Source organism: Stenella coeruleoalba (assembly GCF_951394435.1).
Source record: "Stenella coeruleoalba genome assembly, chromosome: X".
NCBI lineage: Eukaryota > Metazoa > Chordata > Mammalia > Artiodactyla > Delphinidae > Stenella > Stenella coeruleoalba.
In genome coordinates, this window is record NC_137152.1 from 36,613,100 (window position 1) to 36,632,862 (window position 19,763).

The 19,763-nt window shown below is 35.7% G+C and overlaps 1 protein-coding gene across 1 annotated transcript in view; it reads left to right on the forward strand.

Moving 5' to 3' along the window:
• The window catches only part of RP2 (RP2 activator of ARL3 GTPase), a 43,397-nt gene that overhangs the window by 20,620 nt on the left and 3,014 nt on the right, over positions 1-19,763 (forward strand). The window contains exons 3-4 of the mRNA XM_079910267.1: positions 2,461-2,575; positions 19,361-19,446. Of these exons, the coding sequence (XP_079766393.1) occupies positions 2,461-2,575; positions 19,361-19,446 (201 nt within the window). The remainder of the gene's footprint in view (positions 1-2,460; positions 2,576-19,360; positions 19,447-19,763) is intronic.

The window sequence follows — 19,763 nt, forward strand, 5'->3', positions numbered from 1 at the left end:
GAATTTTGTTTCATAGTGTTTTCATAAATTAAACATATCATAATGATTTTTTAAGGTAGGAAGTGTAAAACTTGAGAGAGTAGGAAGTCCAGAAAAACTGGGTAAACCAGAAAGTACATTCCATAGGAGTCAAGAGAAGTTACTAGGCCTCAGTTTTCTTACCTAAAGATCAGATTTCTTGCTGCCTCTTAACTATATCACAGATAAGCACAGGATAAATTAAAAGTATTTGGAATTGTTTGGAAGTATTGTATAACTTAAAGTTGTATAACTTATTGTATATTAACATATACGTGTATACATGTATATCTATATATACATGTATATTAATATATAACTTATTGTATATTAAAGTTGGGTAGTTACCTCTATTTTCAAGTCTTTAAAAGTAGGGGCTTCCCTGGTGGCGCAGTGGTTGGGAGTCCGCCTGCTGATGCAGGGGACACGCGTTCATGCCCCGGTCCGGGAAGGTCTCACATGCTGCGGGGCAGCTGGGCCCGTGAGCCATGGCCGCTGGGCCTGCGCGTCCAGAGCCTGTGCTCCGCAACGGGAGAGGCCACAGCAGTGAGAGGCCCGCGTACCGCAAAAAAAAAAAAAAGCTTAAAAGTAGAAGAATTTTCATGAAAAAGAGTCTCTTCACATGTCTGCAGTGAAATATCAAAGTAAATATACTAGTTTCATAGTTCATTGTTTTTAGGTAACAGTGTTTTGAATTAATCATCTTACTTTTGTCAGTTTATGTGTCTGACTATAAAATGAGAGGTATTGAGCAGTCTAGAGAATTAGAAACAGATGTGGGATTGTTTCTGATAATTTAAGTAACTTTGCAGTCATTATCTGGCAGTGATGTTTATGTAATTTTCTGCTACATTTTTATGGATGTTTCTCTTTTTCTGAGGCAGCATTGAGGGCTCTGGAAAAGGATTTGAGTTTGAATCCAATTTGATGAAATGGTATGGAATAACGTAGCCATAGAATGAAATACTATCAACCATTAAAACTGATTTTGTAGTAGAATAGTTGGAAAATGTTCACAACCAAGTAAGTGAAAATTTGTAGAATATTACGTATCTGTTTTTTTTTAAAGTAGGTAAGTCTGGAGAGTTATATATACTAAAATGTTGACAGTTGTGGTTCTTTTTAGGAAGTGGATTAGGAGCAGGGTTTTCTTTTCTTGTTCGTAGCCCTATGGATTTTACATGAAACATGTATTATTTCTGTAATGGAGGAAAACGAAAACCGGAAGGGTAAAAAGAAGTATGCCAGGACTTCCCTGGTGGTCCAGTGGTTAGGACTCCGCGCTTCCACTGCAGGGGCCACGAGTTCCATCCCTGGTTAGGGAAACTAAGACTAAGATCCCACAAGCCACACAGCGTGGCCAAAAAAAAGGAAGTATACCTATATAGCAGTGGCATCTTTGAGTGGTAGCACTTTGGTTGATATTTCTTTGTTTCTGTTTTTTATTTTTTAAATATTTTAAAAAAATAAATGTTCTGTATTGAGCCTATTTGTTACTTTTATAATTAAAAACTCAATAGGCTTTAATTGGTTGAATTGCTTTGCATTTTTAAAAAATACTTTCATAATTATTTTAAAAATTAATGTATACTCATTGTAGAGAACTGTAGAAATAAAGAAGAGTAGAAATAAGTTTAAAAATCATCCATAATGTGCTGTACCTTGAATTGTCTTTGTAGGAATAATTTTAATTTATTTAGTCTGTAATCAGTTTAATTGGGTTCACGTCACAGCTCTGTCCCTTAATAGTTGTGTGACCATGGGCAGATTTCTTAACCACTCTGTGCTTTAGTTTCTCATCTGTAAAATGAGAGTAATAATAATACCTGCCTCGTGAGAGGATTAAACGTGTTTTACATGTAGAACACATAAAACTGCCTGGCACATAGTAAGTACTCCATAAATGTATTCTAGCGTTATTGTGCTATACTATATAAATTTGAATCATGCTTTTTAAAATTAACAGTATTATATAAGCTTTCTCCCTTTTATCATTTGTTATATTTAACAAACTATGGTATTTTATCTTGTGAATGTACCATACTTTAGTTAATGATTCTCCTCTCACTGGACAGTGTCACCAAACTAAAGCTTCTGTTAGTTTCAGTCAACAAAATTTTTTTAATAAAGTTTAAAATTTTGAGGGCTAATTTACATTTATTTGACCCTTAATTGTAACAGTAGGCAGTACTAATTCTTTTTTTTTTAACATCTTTATTGGAGTGGCAGTACTAATCCTTAATCAGAACTACCCATCTGGAAGAAAGAATCTTGTGTATGTGAAAACTTGTTTATAGAAAACACTCTGAATTAATTACAGTTATAACTAAAACAAAAATCAGAGCACTGTGTTACATTTTATACAGAAAAATTGTAGAATAGGAAAATATTGTTTTAGTCTCAGGTCATTTTAAAATGTAAATGAAATTTTATTTCCCACAGCTGGTTGGTAAAGGCTTTTTCCTGGTTCAGACAAAGGAGGTATCAATGAAAGCTGAAGATGCTCAAAGGGTTTTTCGGGAAAAAGCACCTGACTTCCTTCCTCTTCTGAACAAAGGTACCTTCTGGATGATTGGTATACTTTTGTGGTTTTTCCCTTGACCTGCTGATTTGATTTACTCTTGCCTTTAGTATTTCTCTTACATTGTCTTCTCTTTGTCATTTGTTTTATGTTTTTCCTATTACTATTCAGAAATGTCAAAATTTCACATCATTCGAAAAGCCATATGTAATCACCTAGAAATTAGGCATTAGGTTTTTTTTCCCTGTTCTGTCACCTTCGTTCTTGAAAGTCACATTTTATTATTTTAAATTATTTTATTATTATTATTGTACTATAGTGAGTGAGCATTTCCTTCTCCCTGCCCAGAGTTACAAAGCACTTGATAAGGATTCTTTCTGCCTTCAGTGTGCTTTGACCATACTGGAAAAGGAATAAGAAATATAAATAAAACAGTATACTATTCTGTGTATTTAACATGATCTGATTAAGTTGTCAGATACTGGAAATATGTCTACAAACAGAGGAACTAGAGTTCCTGTGCCCTCCTGAAGTGTTGCTATTTGCCTCTATGTATTCTAGAAGACAGAGTACCGTTCATCTATTAGGGCAGGGACATTTTTTGCTCTAGGCTCATCAGGCTTTTCTTGACTGGCCTGAGCAAATATATATGGTAATAGGTAATGCTGATTCGATATACCCTAGAAGGAAGGCACATCTGCATTTACATGCTCTTTATGTATAAATAAGTTGTAATAAACTGCAAAAACCTGTATGAAAATATTGGAGGATTGTTAGGATAACTTTAATAACTAATGCTGGGTGCAATTCGGCCCTTAAGTAGTAATACAGTATTTCATATACCTTAGTGGTTATTCTAGTAGTACCAAGGACTGGCTCCAACCAGTGCATGAATCTATCCCAGATCATATATAGGAAATTATGACCCGGCTCCTTTGATGCAGCCATTTTGATATGGGAAAATTTGATGAAACCTTGGAAACAAATCTTTAAACTCTCAGCAGCTTTCAGAAACTGAATTAAGTAATAAGTGTGTGTAATAGACATCCTAAAGTGTGAGGATTAGGGATGAAGTGAGCATATGAGTAGGCCTAAATTAATGATTTATATACTTGTGTGATGTTAGTGAAGTGGTTTCACAGAATTGCTCCAACCCAGCCATAATATGTGTTTAAGTCACATAACATTCCACATGGAAGAAATAAAATGTTCTGTTCCTGAAAAAAGTAGAACCAAAACCAATGGACAGATGTTATAGGAATTTCAGCAAATAAATATCATATAAACAGCTTTTAAAACCAGAGATGTCCATCGGAAGTGGTCAAAGACTAATGAAGTTATGTCAAAAGGTCACAGGAGCCAGCTTGAAGGAGTCTCAAGAAGTGTCCACTGGCCAAATTTGGGTCAATTTGAGCATCAAAAACAATAATGAAGGGAATTGATTAAACAACAATAGAAATCCATGCATCCATAGTGATAATGAAAAAGAGGGGAGAGGAAATTGGCACTGAACTATGGACCAGCATGCCCAGCCAGCTTGGAATCTACCTAACTATATGGTCTACACGGATATCATGAATGACTGCTAGACATTCCCACGATCTAGAAGCTTCCTATCCTCTATTAAGAGAGGCACTCTTCCATTAGCTTGAAATGACCCTTTCTCCAGGACCCCAAATTGCCTCACAGTAATAATCAGTTTCTCATCTAAGTAGTCACAGATCCTGTTTAAAATTTGTTTTTATAATCTGAGAAATATCTCCATAAAACTCATCAGCCCATGCTTTTTATCTAATTTGAGAAATCAACAGTATTGAATGTATTCAGTTAATAAATGTGTATTAAGCACCAAAAAAAGGGGGGCGGGGGGAGAGGGAATAAGGAAAGCTCTTCTGCTCTTTATAGAATACTCTGAGCTAATAAACGTAGAAGGAATGATAGACTTCAGAAATCACCATTTTCTAACCCCTGTTGTAATAATTAATTCAGACAAAGGTTATCAGTGGATGCTAAAACTATTGGGGTAAAAGTTGATAAAAAGTAGGATACTTATACATTCTAATTCAAATGGGAAGTATACCTTTAGAGCAGAGATTTGATGATCATCACACTAACCCAGTGATCAAACTTAGCATCACTGATGGCAGGGCAGCCTGACATTGTATTTCTCCTAATGTGATGCAATGAGAAATACACATCATCATCTATGAAGTATTCTTGCCAAAAATATTTTACCTGAATCTAATCGAGCCAAGACTTAATTTCCAGTTTATAGGAAAGAAAGGAAATCTGGAGACATGTTAAATGACACCATGAGGAAACTGAAACAAATCAAAAATAGAAGACATTTTACAAGATAACTGGCTAGGACTCTTCAGACAATGTCCTGGAAGACAAAAACAATGGGGGACTGTTCTGGATTAAAAGAAACCTAACAATTAAATACAAGGAGTGAACCTTAATTGGATTTTGGGTTAGGGTGGGGTGAACTATAAAGCTGTAGAAGTCATTTTGGGGACAACTGGGGAAGTTTGAGGATGATATTTTGGAATTATTGTTGTATCCTTAAGTATGATAGTGGTACTGTGGTTACATAGGAGATGCATGCTGAAGTGTTATGATGTCTGCTATTTTCAAGTGGCTCAGCAAAACAAAAAAGTGTGTGTGTTTGTGCATGTCTGTGTGTGCATGTGTGTATATGTGTATAGTGTGTGGCAAAGCAAATGTGGCCAAATGTTAACATTTGATGGGTGTAAGTGAAGAGCAAATGGATGTTTGTTATTCTTTCAACTTTTCTACAATGTTTGGAATTTTTCAAAAGAAAAGTTGGGGGAAAATTTTAAGCTGCCCAATAGTGCATTGATTGATGTAGAATAATGAGCAGGCTGTCTGTGGAGATATTCCAGCAGGTGTTGGATGGATTGGGTCCTTATGTAAAAGTGGCCATCAGTCATTCTGAGGAGAGTTTCTCAGCTTCAGCACTGTTGACATTTTAGATAATTCTTTGCTGTGGTGGGCTGTCTTGTACATTATAGGATGTTTAGCAGCATCTCTGGCCTCTACTGACTAGGTACCAATAGCACACTGCCCCAGTTATGGCAACCAAAAATGTTTCCAGACATTGCCAAATGCCCCGTGGCGGACAAAATTGCTCCCAGTTGCAAACCACTGTTCTTAGCAGGGGGATGGACTTATTCTTTTGAAAATTCACTTTTATTTCAAATAGTTTATACTTTAGAGTCTCTAAGTTTTCCTCTTCAGTTAAAGTAGTCATAATTATTTCCTTTCAATTAATGAAGCTATTTGACAGCCAAATGAGAGAATTCGTTGTGTTTTTTATCTTGAGAATCTTCCAAATCTGACTGATTCTCAGAACCGTCTGGGGTGCTGCTAAAGATTTAAATTTCCACCTCCCACCCCAGAAAGACTGATTCAAATATCTCTGAGATATTCCCTTAGAATCTGCATTTTAAAAAGTTCCCCAGATGGTTCTGATGATTAGTCAGATTTGGGTTCCTTTGTTTTAGAGGGTCATTCATTCATTTATTCAACAAACATAGATGAGATCTGAGAAGTAGTAAAAGAGGAATCAGATTATATAGGGCCTTGTAGGCCACTGTAGAGACTGTGGCTTCTAGTTTGAGTGAGACGAGAATCTACTAGACATTTTTGTTTAAAAATAAACTCTATTGGAATAATTTTAGATTTTCAGAAAAATTGCAAAGGTAGTACAGAGAGTTTTGAAACTCACCTTCCTCTTATGTTAACATAAGCATGATACATTTGTTGAAACTAAGGAATTTACATGGGTAGAATACTATTTACTCAAACTATAAACTTTATTCAAATTTCACCGGGTTTTTTTCACTTATGTCCTTTTTCTGTTCCAGAATTCAATCCAAGATCCCACATTGCATTTAGTCATCATATCTCCTTAATCTCTTCTAATCTGTGACAGTTCCTTAGTCTTTCCTTGTTTTTCATAACCTTGAAATATTCGAGCAGTATTAGTAAGTTATTTTGTAGAATGTCCCTCAGTTTGCGTTTGTCTGGTGTTTTGTCTGGTTAGACTGGGGTTATGGGTTTTGGAGAAGAGGTGAAGTGCCCTTCTCATCACGTCACATCACATCACATCATAGGGCACATGATAGCAACATGACTTAATGCTGGTGATGTTGACCTTAGTGACTTGGTTCAGGTGGTATCTGCCAGGTTTCTTGAACACTGTAAATTTCCTTTTTTCCCCTTTCTATACTCTTTGGAAATTCTTTCTATGGTCTTTGGAAGTTGAGTCACTAAGACCAGTCTACACTCAAGGAGAGGGAATTAAGCTCCACCTCCTAGAGAGGGGAGTATCTACATACATTATTTGGAATTCTGTAAGAAAGCTTTGTCCCTTCTCTCCCATTTATTTATTCAGTCATTTATGTCTATCAGTAGGGACTCATAGATATGTATTTTATTCTTTGGGTTATAGTCCAATACTATCAAATTGTTCCAGTTTAGCCTTTGGGAGCTCTTTTAGGTTAGTTCCTCTGTCTCTTTGACATGCATTTTATTTCTTTTTCTTGCATTATTATGTTGGCTAGGACTTCCACTATTATGCTATGTAGAATAGTGAGAAGAGGACATCCTTGCCCTGTTTCTGATCTCAGGGTGAAAGTGTTCAGTCTCACCATTAAGAATGATGGTAGTTGTAGATTTTTCATACATACCTTTTATTAGACTGAGGGAGTTTCATTCTATTCATGATTTGTTGAGGGCTTTTTTTGTTTTGGGGGGTTTTCTTGGCTGTGTCAGTTCTTAGCTGCAGCAAGTGGGATCTTTTCATTGCGATGCATGGGCTCTTCATTGCAGCACATGGGCTTCTCTCTAGTTGTGGTGTGTGGGCTTCAGAGCATGCAGGCTCAGTAGTTGCGGCATGCAGGCTCTCTAGTTTTGGCACGCAGGCTCAGTAGTTGTGGCGCTCAGGCTCAGTTGCCCTGCAGCATGTGGGATCTTAGTTCCCCGACCAGGGGTTGAACCCGCATCACTTGCATTGAAAGGTGGATTCTTAACTACTGGACCACCAGGGAAGTCCCTGTTGATTTTTTATCACACATGATGTTGAATTTTGTTGAATGCTTTTTCTGTATTTATTGAGATGGTCGTGTTTTTTTTATTATTGAGTCATTTAATCTGGTAAGTGACTTTTGTTAATTTTGAATGTTGAACCAACCTTGTATTCCTGAGATGCACCCCGTTGATCACGATGTTTTATCCCTTTAATATATTGCTGGATTCAATTTGCTAATATTTTATTGTAGATTTTTGCATCTTTGTCCATGAAGCATATTGGTTTGTGGTTTTCTTTTCTTGTAGTATCTTTCTCTGGCTTTGATATTAGTGTAATGCTGGCCTCATAAAATGAGTTGAGAAGTATCCTTCTTCTTCTGTGATCTTGGAGAGATTATAGAGAATTAGTATCATTTCTTCCTTAAACGTCTGGTAGAATTTGCCAGTGAAACCCATCTGGGCCTGAAGACTTGGGGGAAAGATTTTTAGCCATACATTTTATTTATTTATTACATAGAGAGCTCTTTAAGATATATTTGTCTTCTTGGGTGAATTTTGATAGTTTTTGTCTTTCAGGGAATTGTTTCATTTCATCTGAGTTATCAAATTTATAGGTGTAGAGTTTATAGTATTTCCTTATTATTAATGTATGTAGGATCAGTAGTGATGTCCTTCTTATACTCCTGTTGGTGATTTGAGGCCTCTCCCTCTCCGATTAGCCTCAATAGAGGTTTATCACTTTATTGATAATTTCAAAGAAGCAGCTTTTTGTTTTATTGATTTTCTCTATTGTTTTTCTCTTTTCAGTTTCATTGGTTTCTGCTCTAATATTTATTTCCTTCCTTTCATTTGCTTTGGGTTTAATTTGCTCTTCTTTCTCTAGTTTCTTAAGGTTTAAGTTTGGGTTACTGATTTCTTCTTTTCTAATAGAGTGATACTCGTTATTCACAGTAGGTCTGTTCTATAAAGTTGCTGTGAACACTGAATCAGTGAGTACTGAATTGCTACTCCTAGGAGAAATGCAGGGCTAGGTTCCTGCAAGTCTCTGGTCACAACATTTCTTTCAACCAATCAGTATAACCTTGTTGTATGTGTGCTTTTGTTTAAAGACACCTCATTTAGATATGTTTTTGATTCATTAACACTGAACGCACAGCCAGCAGCACTGTAACTTGTGCCTGAATGAAGCTTATCTAACAGACATTTTCTTTGTAAGGCACATCACAGGTTTCCTAAGCTTGGGAACATTAGACTGTACTTGAGCACTACATTTGAAGGCCATTTTAAACACTGATATTACCAACAAAAAGTATAAAAATGTGGCACTAGATGGACTGTGAAAAGGCCACTTGTTTACAGAATGAATGCTGAAACAAGAAAGCAGAGCATCACTTTGTTCAAATTTACCTGGAAACATGCATGTCAGGCAGCTCATATTTTTTGCCACTTTGTGTGTGTCCATGAATGACCATGAAAAGACAAGTATTGATTTTCAGTAAAATATTTTACCTATTTGGTAAAATAAATTTTACCAAGTAAGCAATTAGCAAATAAGGAATCCACAAATAATGAGGATTGACTGTATATGTATTTTGTGTTAGAAATTTTCCTTTAAATGCTGCTTTAGCTGCATTCTGCCAATTTTGATATGATGTATTTTCATTTAATTCAGGGTTTGGCAAAGTATGGCCTACTGTACGTTTTTTAAATGAAGTTTTATCAGAGCATAGCCACACTCATTCTTTTATTTATTATGTTTTGCTGCTATTGCACTGTAACAGCAGAGATGATTAGTTGTGACAGACATTGTATGGCTCACTAAGCCTAAAATATTTCCCATCTGGCCCTTTACAGAAAAAGTGTGCTGACCCCTGATGTAGTAGTTTCCCTTGAGACTTTTCACTTGATCCATGGATAATTTAGAAGTATAATGTTTAATTTCCAAACATTTGGGAGATTGTCCAGATGTGTTTCTATTACTGATTTCTAGATTAATGCTGTTATGGTCTGAAAACACACATTGTATGATTTGTATTTTATTTAATAAGTTAAGGCTTGTTTTCTGGAACAGAATATAGTCTATCTTGGTGAATAATCTATGTGCAGGTGAGAAGAATATATAATCTGCTTTTCTTTGCTGAGATGTTCTATAAATGTCCACTAAGTCGGTTTGGTTGATAGCGTTATTTAGGTCATCTATATCCTTACTGATTTTCTGCCTACTTGCTCTATGAATTAGAGGAGTGTCAAAGTCTTCAACTGTAATTGTAGATTCGTCTATTTCTTTTTTCAGACTCTATCAGATTTTGCCTTGTGAATTTTGAAACTCTGTCGTTAGGTGCATACACATCTAGGATTATGTCTTCTTGAAGAATCCTTTATTATTATGTAATGTCCCTCTTTGTCTCTGATAATCTTCCTTGTTCTAAAATCTGCTTTGTCTGAAATACAGCTACTCCACCTTTTGTTTGGTTGTTAGTGTTTCATCATAAAACTTTATCCCTTTTCTTTGAACTTATCAAAGTCTGTGTGTCTAAAGTGAATTTTTTGTAGACAGCATATAGTTGGTTCTTGCTTTTCAATCCAATTTGACAGTCTCTGTCTTTTTTTTTTTTTTTTTTTTGGCTGCCTTGGGTCTTCGTTGCTGCCCCCGAGCTTTCTCTAGTTGCAGTGAGCAAGCGTTACTCTTCGTTGCGGTACACGGGCTTCTCATTGCAGTGGCTTCTCTTGTTGCTGAGCATGGGCTCTAGGCACGCGGGCTTCAGTAGTTGTGGCTCGCAGGCTCAGTAGTTGTGGCTTGTGGGCTCTGGAGCGCAGGCTCAGTAGTTGTGGTGCACGGGCTTAGTTGCTCCGCGGCACGTGGGATCTTCCCGGACCAGGGCTTGAACCTGTACCCCCTGCATTGGTAGGCAGATTCTTAACCACTGCACCACCAGGGAAGTCTGTGTTTAACTGGTGTGTTTGCACCATTCATATTGAAAGGGATTGATATCGTTGGATCAATATCTACCATCTTGCTAGCTGCTTTCTGTTCCATTTGTTCTTTGTTTTTTGTTACCTCTTTTTCTGTTTAATTGGGTATTTTTTAATGATTCCATTTTACCTCCCCTAGTGACTTAGTATTTATACCTCTTTTCCTAAATCTTATTTAATGGTCACCTTTGGTTTTACAGTATACATATTTAAATAATTTGAGTCCACCTTATAATAATATTATACCACATCACCTGTAGTATATAAGGACCTAATAACATCATATTCTCAAATCTTCCTTCCCATCCTTGTGTCACTATTATATATTTTACTATTACATATGCTATAAACACCTAATGCATTGTTCACACTATTACTTTAAACTGTCAGTTATTTTTAGAAAAATTAAAAATAAGAAAAATATAGACATATTACTGGAGGTTTTAGAGCATATGAATGCCATGGTCCCTTTAAAATGTAGCTTTTATCATTCTGGTTACTCTAAGGGAGAAACAGAGAGACCAGCTGGGAGGCTGTTGCTGTAACCTAATTGAGACGTGACAGTGACTTGTTCCAAGGTCATGTTAAATAACACAGAAGAGTTCATTAGATAGGATATCCAGAAATCTTTTTTGTTTACTTCGAAGTCTCACAATTTTTTCATGACAGTTCAAATATTTAGATTTAAGGCTACTGCAAGCTATTTGATAAGACAGTCACATTAAAACAGTAAAAACATGACCAGTGATCTTGTTGACCTCATAATTCAGTTTGAAATAGTCACTTGAAATAAGCACTTTGAAGTAACTGTAGTCCTCATCATTAGATAGAGAGACAAATAGAACTGCTTAAAAAGCGCATTGTTGGTGGTGTAGTTTTTTTAAAATTTAGGGTCCACACATGTTAATCAAAACTGATGCACTTGTCCACCTTTTTTGTTGATGTTTCTTTGTTGGCAAATTAAGTCACTTATTGGAAGCTCTTCATATCCTATTCAAAGGATAGCAACCAAGTTACATACTTGGGTAATTCTACCAAAATTGTATTTCTGAATTCTAGATTATATTGTCTTTGTAGAATACAGGAACTTTCAGTAATAAATATCTGACTTTAAAAGATATATCTACTTATTTCTTTTAGTGATCCTGAATAAAAGCATATTCCATTCTACCTTAATTCAAACTTTCTACTCTCTACAAAACTGGAAACCCTACATTATCAGATTTTTCTTTTTAGTTCATATTTATTTGGTTTGAAATGCTTTCTAAACTCTTTTTTGCAAATTTCCAAATGTACTGTTTCTACTCAGAAGTAGCTTCCAATGACCCCATGTGTACCCATCCCCCAGTTTTATCAACCTTTTGCCATACTTTAAAAAATAATCTATATATTCTCCTTTTTGCTAAAATATTTTAATCAAATTTTGATATGTCTTGTCATTTCATCCCTAAATATTTCAGTATGTGTCTTAAACAAAGTAAAATTAAAAATGAATGCTTTCTAATAACAGTTTTATTAAGGTATATTTTATATACCATAACAATTTGACAGCTACATAAATGTTTTCTTAAGTGGGGTGTATTATCACGTCTAACATGATTAACAATGTCTTAATATCATCAACTAACTAGTTCATGTTCAAATTTCCCTAATTGTCTAAAAACATTCTTTATGTATTTTTACAGTTAATTTGATCCAGATCTAAAACTGGCCCACTCACTCACTGTATGCGGTTGTTTTGTATCTTATATCGCTCTTAACCAGAAACAGGTGTTCCCCCTCCCCTGTTTGTTTCGTGCCTTCGTCTTGTAAAAGAAATGTGGTCAGTTGTCCTGTAGTATGCATGGGTTTGTTTAATTTGTTCCTCTATAGATCTTGTAGATTAGAAGTTAAATCAAAGCCTTGTTTACACTCAGGTTTAGTCTTTTGGGGGAAATATTTCACAGGTGGTACTATTTCCTATAATGAGAAGGCACATAATATTTGATTGTTGTACTTCTAGTGATGCCAATATTGTTAGGCTCAGGTGGTGACAGTCTTTTTATTGTAGAGTTTCCTGCCAGTCTTCCCTATGGGATGCTAAAGCCATTGATGATTGTTGCCTGATCCAGTTATTTTATTAGGAGTTTCAAAATGATCATTTTCAAAGTGTGTCATTACCTCTGCATTTATTAATAGATGTTAACAGAACTTCTCGTACACTGAGCTGTTTGGCTAACTTGAAATATGCTTCATATCAGAAAAGCAGAGTAAATAAAGGAGAAATAATTAAGCATCGATTTTCAGAGTAAAAAGTCAGTGCCCTAGCAACCTATAGTGGTGTCCAGTGAATTTTGTTTGTGTCTCTTCTGAATATCATTATGAGCTCATGACTTTATATATTCAGTATGTTTCGATAACTTGCAGGCATTATTCCTTCTGATCTCACCATGTCTCATCTTTGGTCATTAGGAGCCTCTTCAAGCTGGCTCCTGTATCCTTTTGATAAAACCCTATTGGCCTTTGATAGCCTCATTGCTTTTTGGCTCAACATGATATTCGAGGTTGATCTTACCCATTTCTTGCCCCAGACATAGAATCATCCATTTTTCTGAGAAAATATTCCCCAGTTACCTTCTTTTCTTTACTCAGTACCCATCTTGATCTATATACTGTGATACTGCAAAACTCATACTTTAACTCGTTCTCTGTATCTAATTGTACAGTCGACTGTATATATCCTGCCTTTTCTATATTTGTTGTCTGTATTAAATCACAAGCCTTTTCTCTCCTTCTTGTGCCTTGTTCTGTGGCACATGACTACATTCACCTTAGTATTTCATTCCTTAATACTTCATTTTTCTCTCTTGTTCCATATTGTTTAATAGATTTATGTCTTCTTTTGAATTTTATTTTATTTATTTTTTTATACAGCAGGTTCTTATTAGTCATCAGTTTTATACAGATCAGTGTATACATGTCAATCCCAATCGCCCAATTCATCACACCACCACCACCACCACCCTGCCACTTTCCCCCCTTGGTGTCCATATGTTTCTTCTCCACATCTGTGTCTCAATTTCTGCCCTGCAAACTGGTTCATCTGTACCATTTTTCTAGGTTCCATATATATGCGTTAATATACGATATTTGTTTTTCTCTTTCTGACTTACTTCACTCTGTATGACAGTCTCTAGATCCATCCACATCTCAATAAATGACTCAATTTCATTCCTTTTTATGACTGAGTAATATTCCATTGTATATATGTACCACATCTTTATCCATTCGTCTCTCGATAGGCATTTAGGTTGCTTCCATGACCTGCCTACTGTAAATAGTGCTGCAATGAACATTGGGGTGCATGTGTCTTTTTGAATTATGGTTTTCTCTGGGTATATGCCCAGTAGTGGGATTGCTGGATCATATGGTAATTCTATTTTTAGTTTTTTAAGGAACCTCCATACTGTTCTCCATAGTGGGTGTATCAACTTACATTCCCACCAACAATGCAAGAGGGTTCCCTTTTCTCCACACCCTCTCCAGCATTTGTTGTTTGTAGAATTTCTGATGATGCCCATTCTACCTGGTGTGAGGTGATACCTCATTGTAGTTTTGCTTTGCATTTCTCTAATAATTAGTGATGTTGAGCAGCTTTTCATGTGCTTCTCGGCCATCTGTATGTCTTCTTTGGAGAAATGTCTATTTAGGTCTTCTGCCCATTTTTGGATTGGGTTGTTTGTTTTTTTGATATTGAGCTGCATGAGCTGTTTATATATTTTGGAGATTAATCCTTTGTCCGTTGATTCGTTTGCAAATATTTTCTCCCATTCTGAGGGTTGTCTTTTCGTCTTGTTTATGGTTTCCTTTGCTGTGCAAAAGCTTTGAAGTTTCATTAGGTCCCATTTGTTTATTTGTGTTTTTATTTCCATTACTCTAGGAGGTGGATCAAAAAAGATCTTGCTGTGATTTATGTCAAAGAGTGTTCTTCCTATGTTTTCCTCTAAGAGTTTTATAGTGTCCAGTCTTACATTTAGGTCCCTAATCCATTTTGAGTTTATTTTTGCATATGGTGTTAGAGAGTGTTCTAATTTCATTCTTTTACATGTAGCTGTCCAGTTTTCCCAGCACCACTTACTGAAGAGACTGTCTTTTCTCCATCGTACTTCCTTGCCTCCTTTGTCATAGATTAGTTGACCATAGGTGTGTGGGTTTATCTCTGGGCCTTCTATCTTGTTCCATTGATCTATGTTTCTGTTTTTGTGCCAGTACCATATTGTGTTGATTACTGTAGCTTTGTAATATAGTCTGAAGTCAGGGAGTGTGATTCCTCCAGCTCCGTTTTTTTCCCTCAAGACTGCTTTGGCTATTCGGGTTCTTCTGTGTCTCCATACAAATTTTAAGACTTTTTGTTCTAGTTCCGAAAAAAATGCCATTGGTAATTTGATACGGATTGCCTTGAATCTGTAGATTGCTTTGGGTAGTATAGTCATTTTCACAATATTGATTCTTCCAATCCAAGAACATGGTATATCTCTCCATCTGTTGGTATCATCTTTAATTTCTTTCATCAGTGTCTTATAGTTTTCTGCATACAGGTCTTTTGTCTCCCTAGGTAGGTTTATTCCTGGGTATTTTATTCTTTTTGTTGCAATGGTAAATGGGAGTGTTTCCTTAATTTCTCTTTCAGATTTTTCATCATTAGTATATAGGAATGCCAGAGATTTCTGTGCATTAATTTTGTATCCTGCTACTTTACCAAATTCATTGATTAGCTCTAGTAGTTTTCTGGTGGCATCTTTAGGATTCTCTATGTATAGTATCATGTCATCTGCAAACAGTGACAGTTTTACTTCTTCTTTTCCAATTTGTATTCCTTTTATTTCTTTTTCTTCTCTGATTGCTGTGGCTAGGACTTCCAAAACTGTGTTGAATAATAGTGCTAAGAGTGGACATCCTTGTCTTGTTCCTGATCTTAGAGGAAATGCTTTCATTTTTTTCACCATTGACAGTGATGTTTGCTGTGGGTTTGTCATATATGGCCTTTATTATGTTGAGGTAGGTTCCCTCTGTGCCCAGTTTCTGGAGAGTTTTTATCATAAATGGGTGTTGAATTTTGTCAAAAGCTTTTTCTGCATCTATTGAGATGATCATATGGTTTTTATTCTTCAATTTGTTAATATGGTGTATCACATTCATTGATTTGCGTATATTGTGTATATTGAAGAATCCTTGCATCCCTGGGATAAATCCCACTTGATCATGGTGTATGATCCTTTTAATGTGTTGTTGGATTCTGTTTGCTAGTATTTTGTTGAGAATTTTTGCATGTATATTCATCAGTGATATTGGTCTGTAATTTTCTTCTTTTGTAGTATCTTTGTCTGGTTTTAGTATCAGGGTGATGGTGGCCTCATAGAATGAGTTTAGGAGTGTTCCTTCCTCCTCAGTTTTTTGGAAGAGTTTGAGAAGGATGGGTGTTAGCTCTTCCCTAAACGTTTGATAGAATTCACCTGCGAAGCCATCTGGTCCTGGAATTTTGTTGGTTGGAATATTTTTAATCCCAGTTTCAATTTCATTACTTGTGATTGGTCTGTTCATATTTTCTATTTCTTCCTGGTTCAGGCTTGGAAGGTTATACCTTTCTAAGAATGTGTCCATTTCTTCCAGGTTCTCCATTTTATTGGCATAGAGTTGCTTGTAGTATTCTCTTAGGATGCTTTGTATTTCTGCGGTGTCCATTGTAACTTCCTAATTTTCATTTGTAACTTTATTGATTTGAGTCCTCTCCCTCTCTTTCACATGAGTCTGGCTAATGGTTTATCAATTTTGTTTATCTTCTCAAAGAACCAGCTTTTAGTTTTATTGATCTTTGCTATTATTTTCTTTGTTTCTATTTCATTTATTTCTGCTCTGATCTTTATGATTTCTTTCCTTCTACTAATTTTGGGTTTTGTTTGTTCTTCTTTCTCTAGTTCCTTTAGGTGTAAGGTTGTATTGTTTATTTGAGATTTTTCTTGTTTCTTGAGGTAGGCTTGTATTGCTATAAGCTTCCCTCTTAGAACTGCTTTTGCTGCATCCCATAAGTTTTGTATCGTCGTGTTTTCATTGTCATTTGTCTCTGGGTATTTTTTGATTTCCTCTTTTGTTTCTTCAGTGATCTCTTGGTTATTTAGTAACGTATTGTTTAGCCTCCATGTGTTTGTGTTTTTTACTTTTTTTCCCTGTAATTCATTTCTAATCTCATAGCATTGTGGTCAGAAAAGATGCTTGATACGATTTCACTTTTCTTAAATTTACTGAGGCTTGATTTGTGATGCAAGATGTGTTCTATCCTGGAGAATGTTCCGTGTGCACCTGAGAATAAAGTGTGATCTGCTGTTTTTGGATGGAATGTCCTATAAATATCAATTAAATCTGTCTGATCTATTGTGTCATTTAAAGCTTGTGGTTCCTTATTAATTTTCTGTTTGGATGATCTGTCCATTGGTGTAAGTGAGGTGTTAGAGTCCCCCACTATTATTGTGTTCCTGTTGATTTCCTCTTTTACAGCTGTTAGCAGTTGCCTTAGGTATTGAGGTGCTCCCATGTTGGGTGCATATATATTTATAATTGTTATATCTTCTTCTTGGATTAATCCCTTGATCATTATGTAGTGTCCTTCCTTGTCTCTTGTAACATTCTTTATTTTAAAGTCTATTTTATCTGATATGAGTATTGCTACTCCAGCTTTCTTTTGATATCCATTTGCATGGAATATCTTTTTCCATCCCCTCACTTTCAGTCTGTATGTGTCCCTAGGTCTGAAGTATATCTCTTGTAGACAGCATATATATGGGTCTTGTTTTTGTATCCATTCAGCAAGCCTGTGTCTTTGGTTGGAGCATTTAATCCATTCATGTTTAAGGTAATTATCGATATGTATGTTCCTATGACCATTTTCTTAATTGTTTTGGGTTTGTTTTTGTAGGTCCTTTTCTTCTCTTGTGTTTCCCACTTACAGAAGTTCCTTTAGCATTCGTTGTAGAGCTGGTTTGGTATTGCTGAATTCTCTTAGCTTTTGCTTGTTTGTAAAGCTTTTGATTTCTCCATCAAATCTGAATGAGATCCTTGCTAGGTAGAGTAATCTTGGTTGTAGGTTCTTCCCTTTCATCACTGTAAGTATATCATGCCACTTCCTTCTGGCTTGTAGAGTTTCTGCTGAGAAATCAGCTGTTAACCTTATGGGAGTTCCCTTATATGTTATTTGTCATTTTTCCCTTGCTGCTTTCAATAGTTTTTCTTTTTCTTTAATTTTTGCCAATTTGATTACTATGTGTCTCGGCGTGTTTCTCCTTGGGTTTATCCTGCCTGGGACTCTCTGCGCTTCCTGGACTTGGGTGGCTTTTTCCTTTCCCATGCTAGGGAAGTTTTCGACTATAATCTCTTCAAAGATTTTCTCAGGTCCTTTCTCTCTCTCTTCTCCTTCTGGGACCCCTATAATGTGAATGTTGTTGCTTTTAATGTTGTCCCAGAGGTCTCTTAGGCTGTTTTCATTTCTTTTCATTCTTTTCTCTTTATTATGTTCTGCAGCAGTGAATTCCACCATTCTGTCTTCCAGGTCACTTATCCGTTCTTCTGCCTCAGTTATTCTGCTACTGATTCCTTCTAGTGTAGTTTTATTTTCAGTTATTGTATTGTTCATCTCGGTTTGTTTGTTCTTTAATTCTTCTAGGTCTTTGTTAAACATTTCTTGCATCTTCTCAATCTTTGCCTCCATTCTTTTTCCGAGGTCCTGTATCATCTTCATTATCATTATTCTGAATTCTTTTTCTGGAAGGTTGCCTATCTCCACTTCATTTAGTTGTTTTTCTGGGGTTTTATCTTGTTCCTTCATCTAGTACATAGCCCTCTGCATTTTCATCTTGTCTATCTTTCTGTGAATGTGGCTTTTGTTCCACAGGCTGCAGGATTCTAGATTTATGTCTTTTTAAAGAAATTTGTAATTTCCTGGAGGTCAGGACTTCTCCATTACTGAAGGAGATAAAAAACAAATCTATTAGGAATATAATGATAGTGGAAAAAATTTTAATTGAATTGAAAGGCTTGTTTTGTTTGGCTCACTTACAGCCATGTTTGCCAACAGTTTGACACCGGTAGTTCCAATGCTACATTTAAATCCAAGGCAAACTGAATCACGAATCTTTGTACCAGAATTTAAAGTACAGGTGGTTTAAAAGTAATCAAATTAAGTATGGGAAAGGAGGCACAAATATTCTGTTCAGAGAATTAAAAAATAAAACTTGGTTGTTGGTTCTAGCATGTAGTATTATGGCACATTCAAGAAAAATACTTTCAGATGGTCATTACTTTTGGTGCCTGGCCTCAATTCCTACTTGGCTTAGCTTCATTATAGGTGGCCCAGAACTTGGCTGGTAAGTAGGAGAGTTGGAAGCAAGACTGGCTGCCTAGCAAAATGATTTGAATAGCTTCTGATCTTATTTGTCATTTTATCAACTATTTTTTTGTACTTTCTATGGTTTTCGTAGAAGTATGAATACCAGAAAAGCCAGACTATTTACAACACTTAAAAATGTGACACTAGTCCTGTAATGGCACTGAAGCTACTTGTCATGTGATGAGACTCTATGTTAATTTGTTTTATGATTAGAGTAGGAAGTAGCTGAAGTGACACGTCCCATCTGTCTATTCCCTTCTTTCTTTTCTCTTACCCCCAAAGAAGATGCTAAAGATTCTTCAGGGAAGAATAAAAAGATTAATTTGAGAATAGATTTATATTCATGTTAAGACAACACTTCTTGGGTTTGCTTATAGGTCCTGTTATTGCCTTGGAGTTCAATGGAGATGGCGCTGTAGAAGGATGTCAACTTATTGTCAATGAGATATTCAGTGGGACCAAGGTACAAGATTTTATTGACTGTATTTCATTCAAACCTTTCCTTTCCTTTCTTTTTCCTTACAATTAAATAGTATTTTCAGCACATCATGATTTTTAGAATTTATGGTAAATAATTGGGAAGTAAGCTTTGGTTTTTCCTTGCCAAACTAAAATTTTAATAGCTTAAAAATTTACAAAGTAAGTATCTACTTATTAAAAACCTTCAATAATACATGTTTCCAAAGTAAAATGTCTCACCAAATGTCTCTTCAAGTTCTTCCTTTTTTAAAAGTAGTGATATGTTGAAAATGTTATATCTCTAAGATTGTATACTTTAGA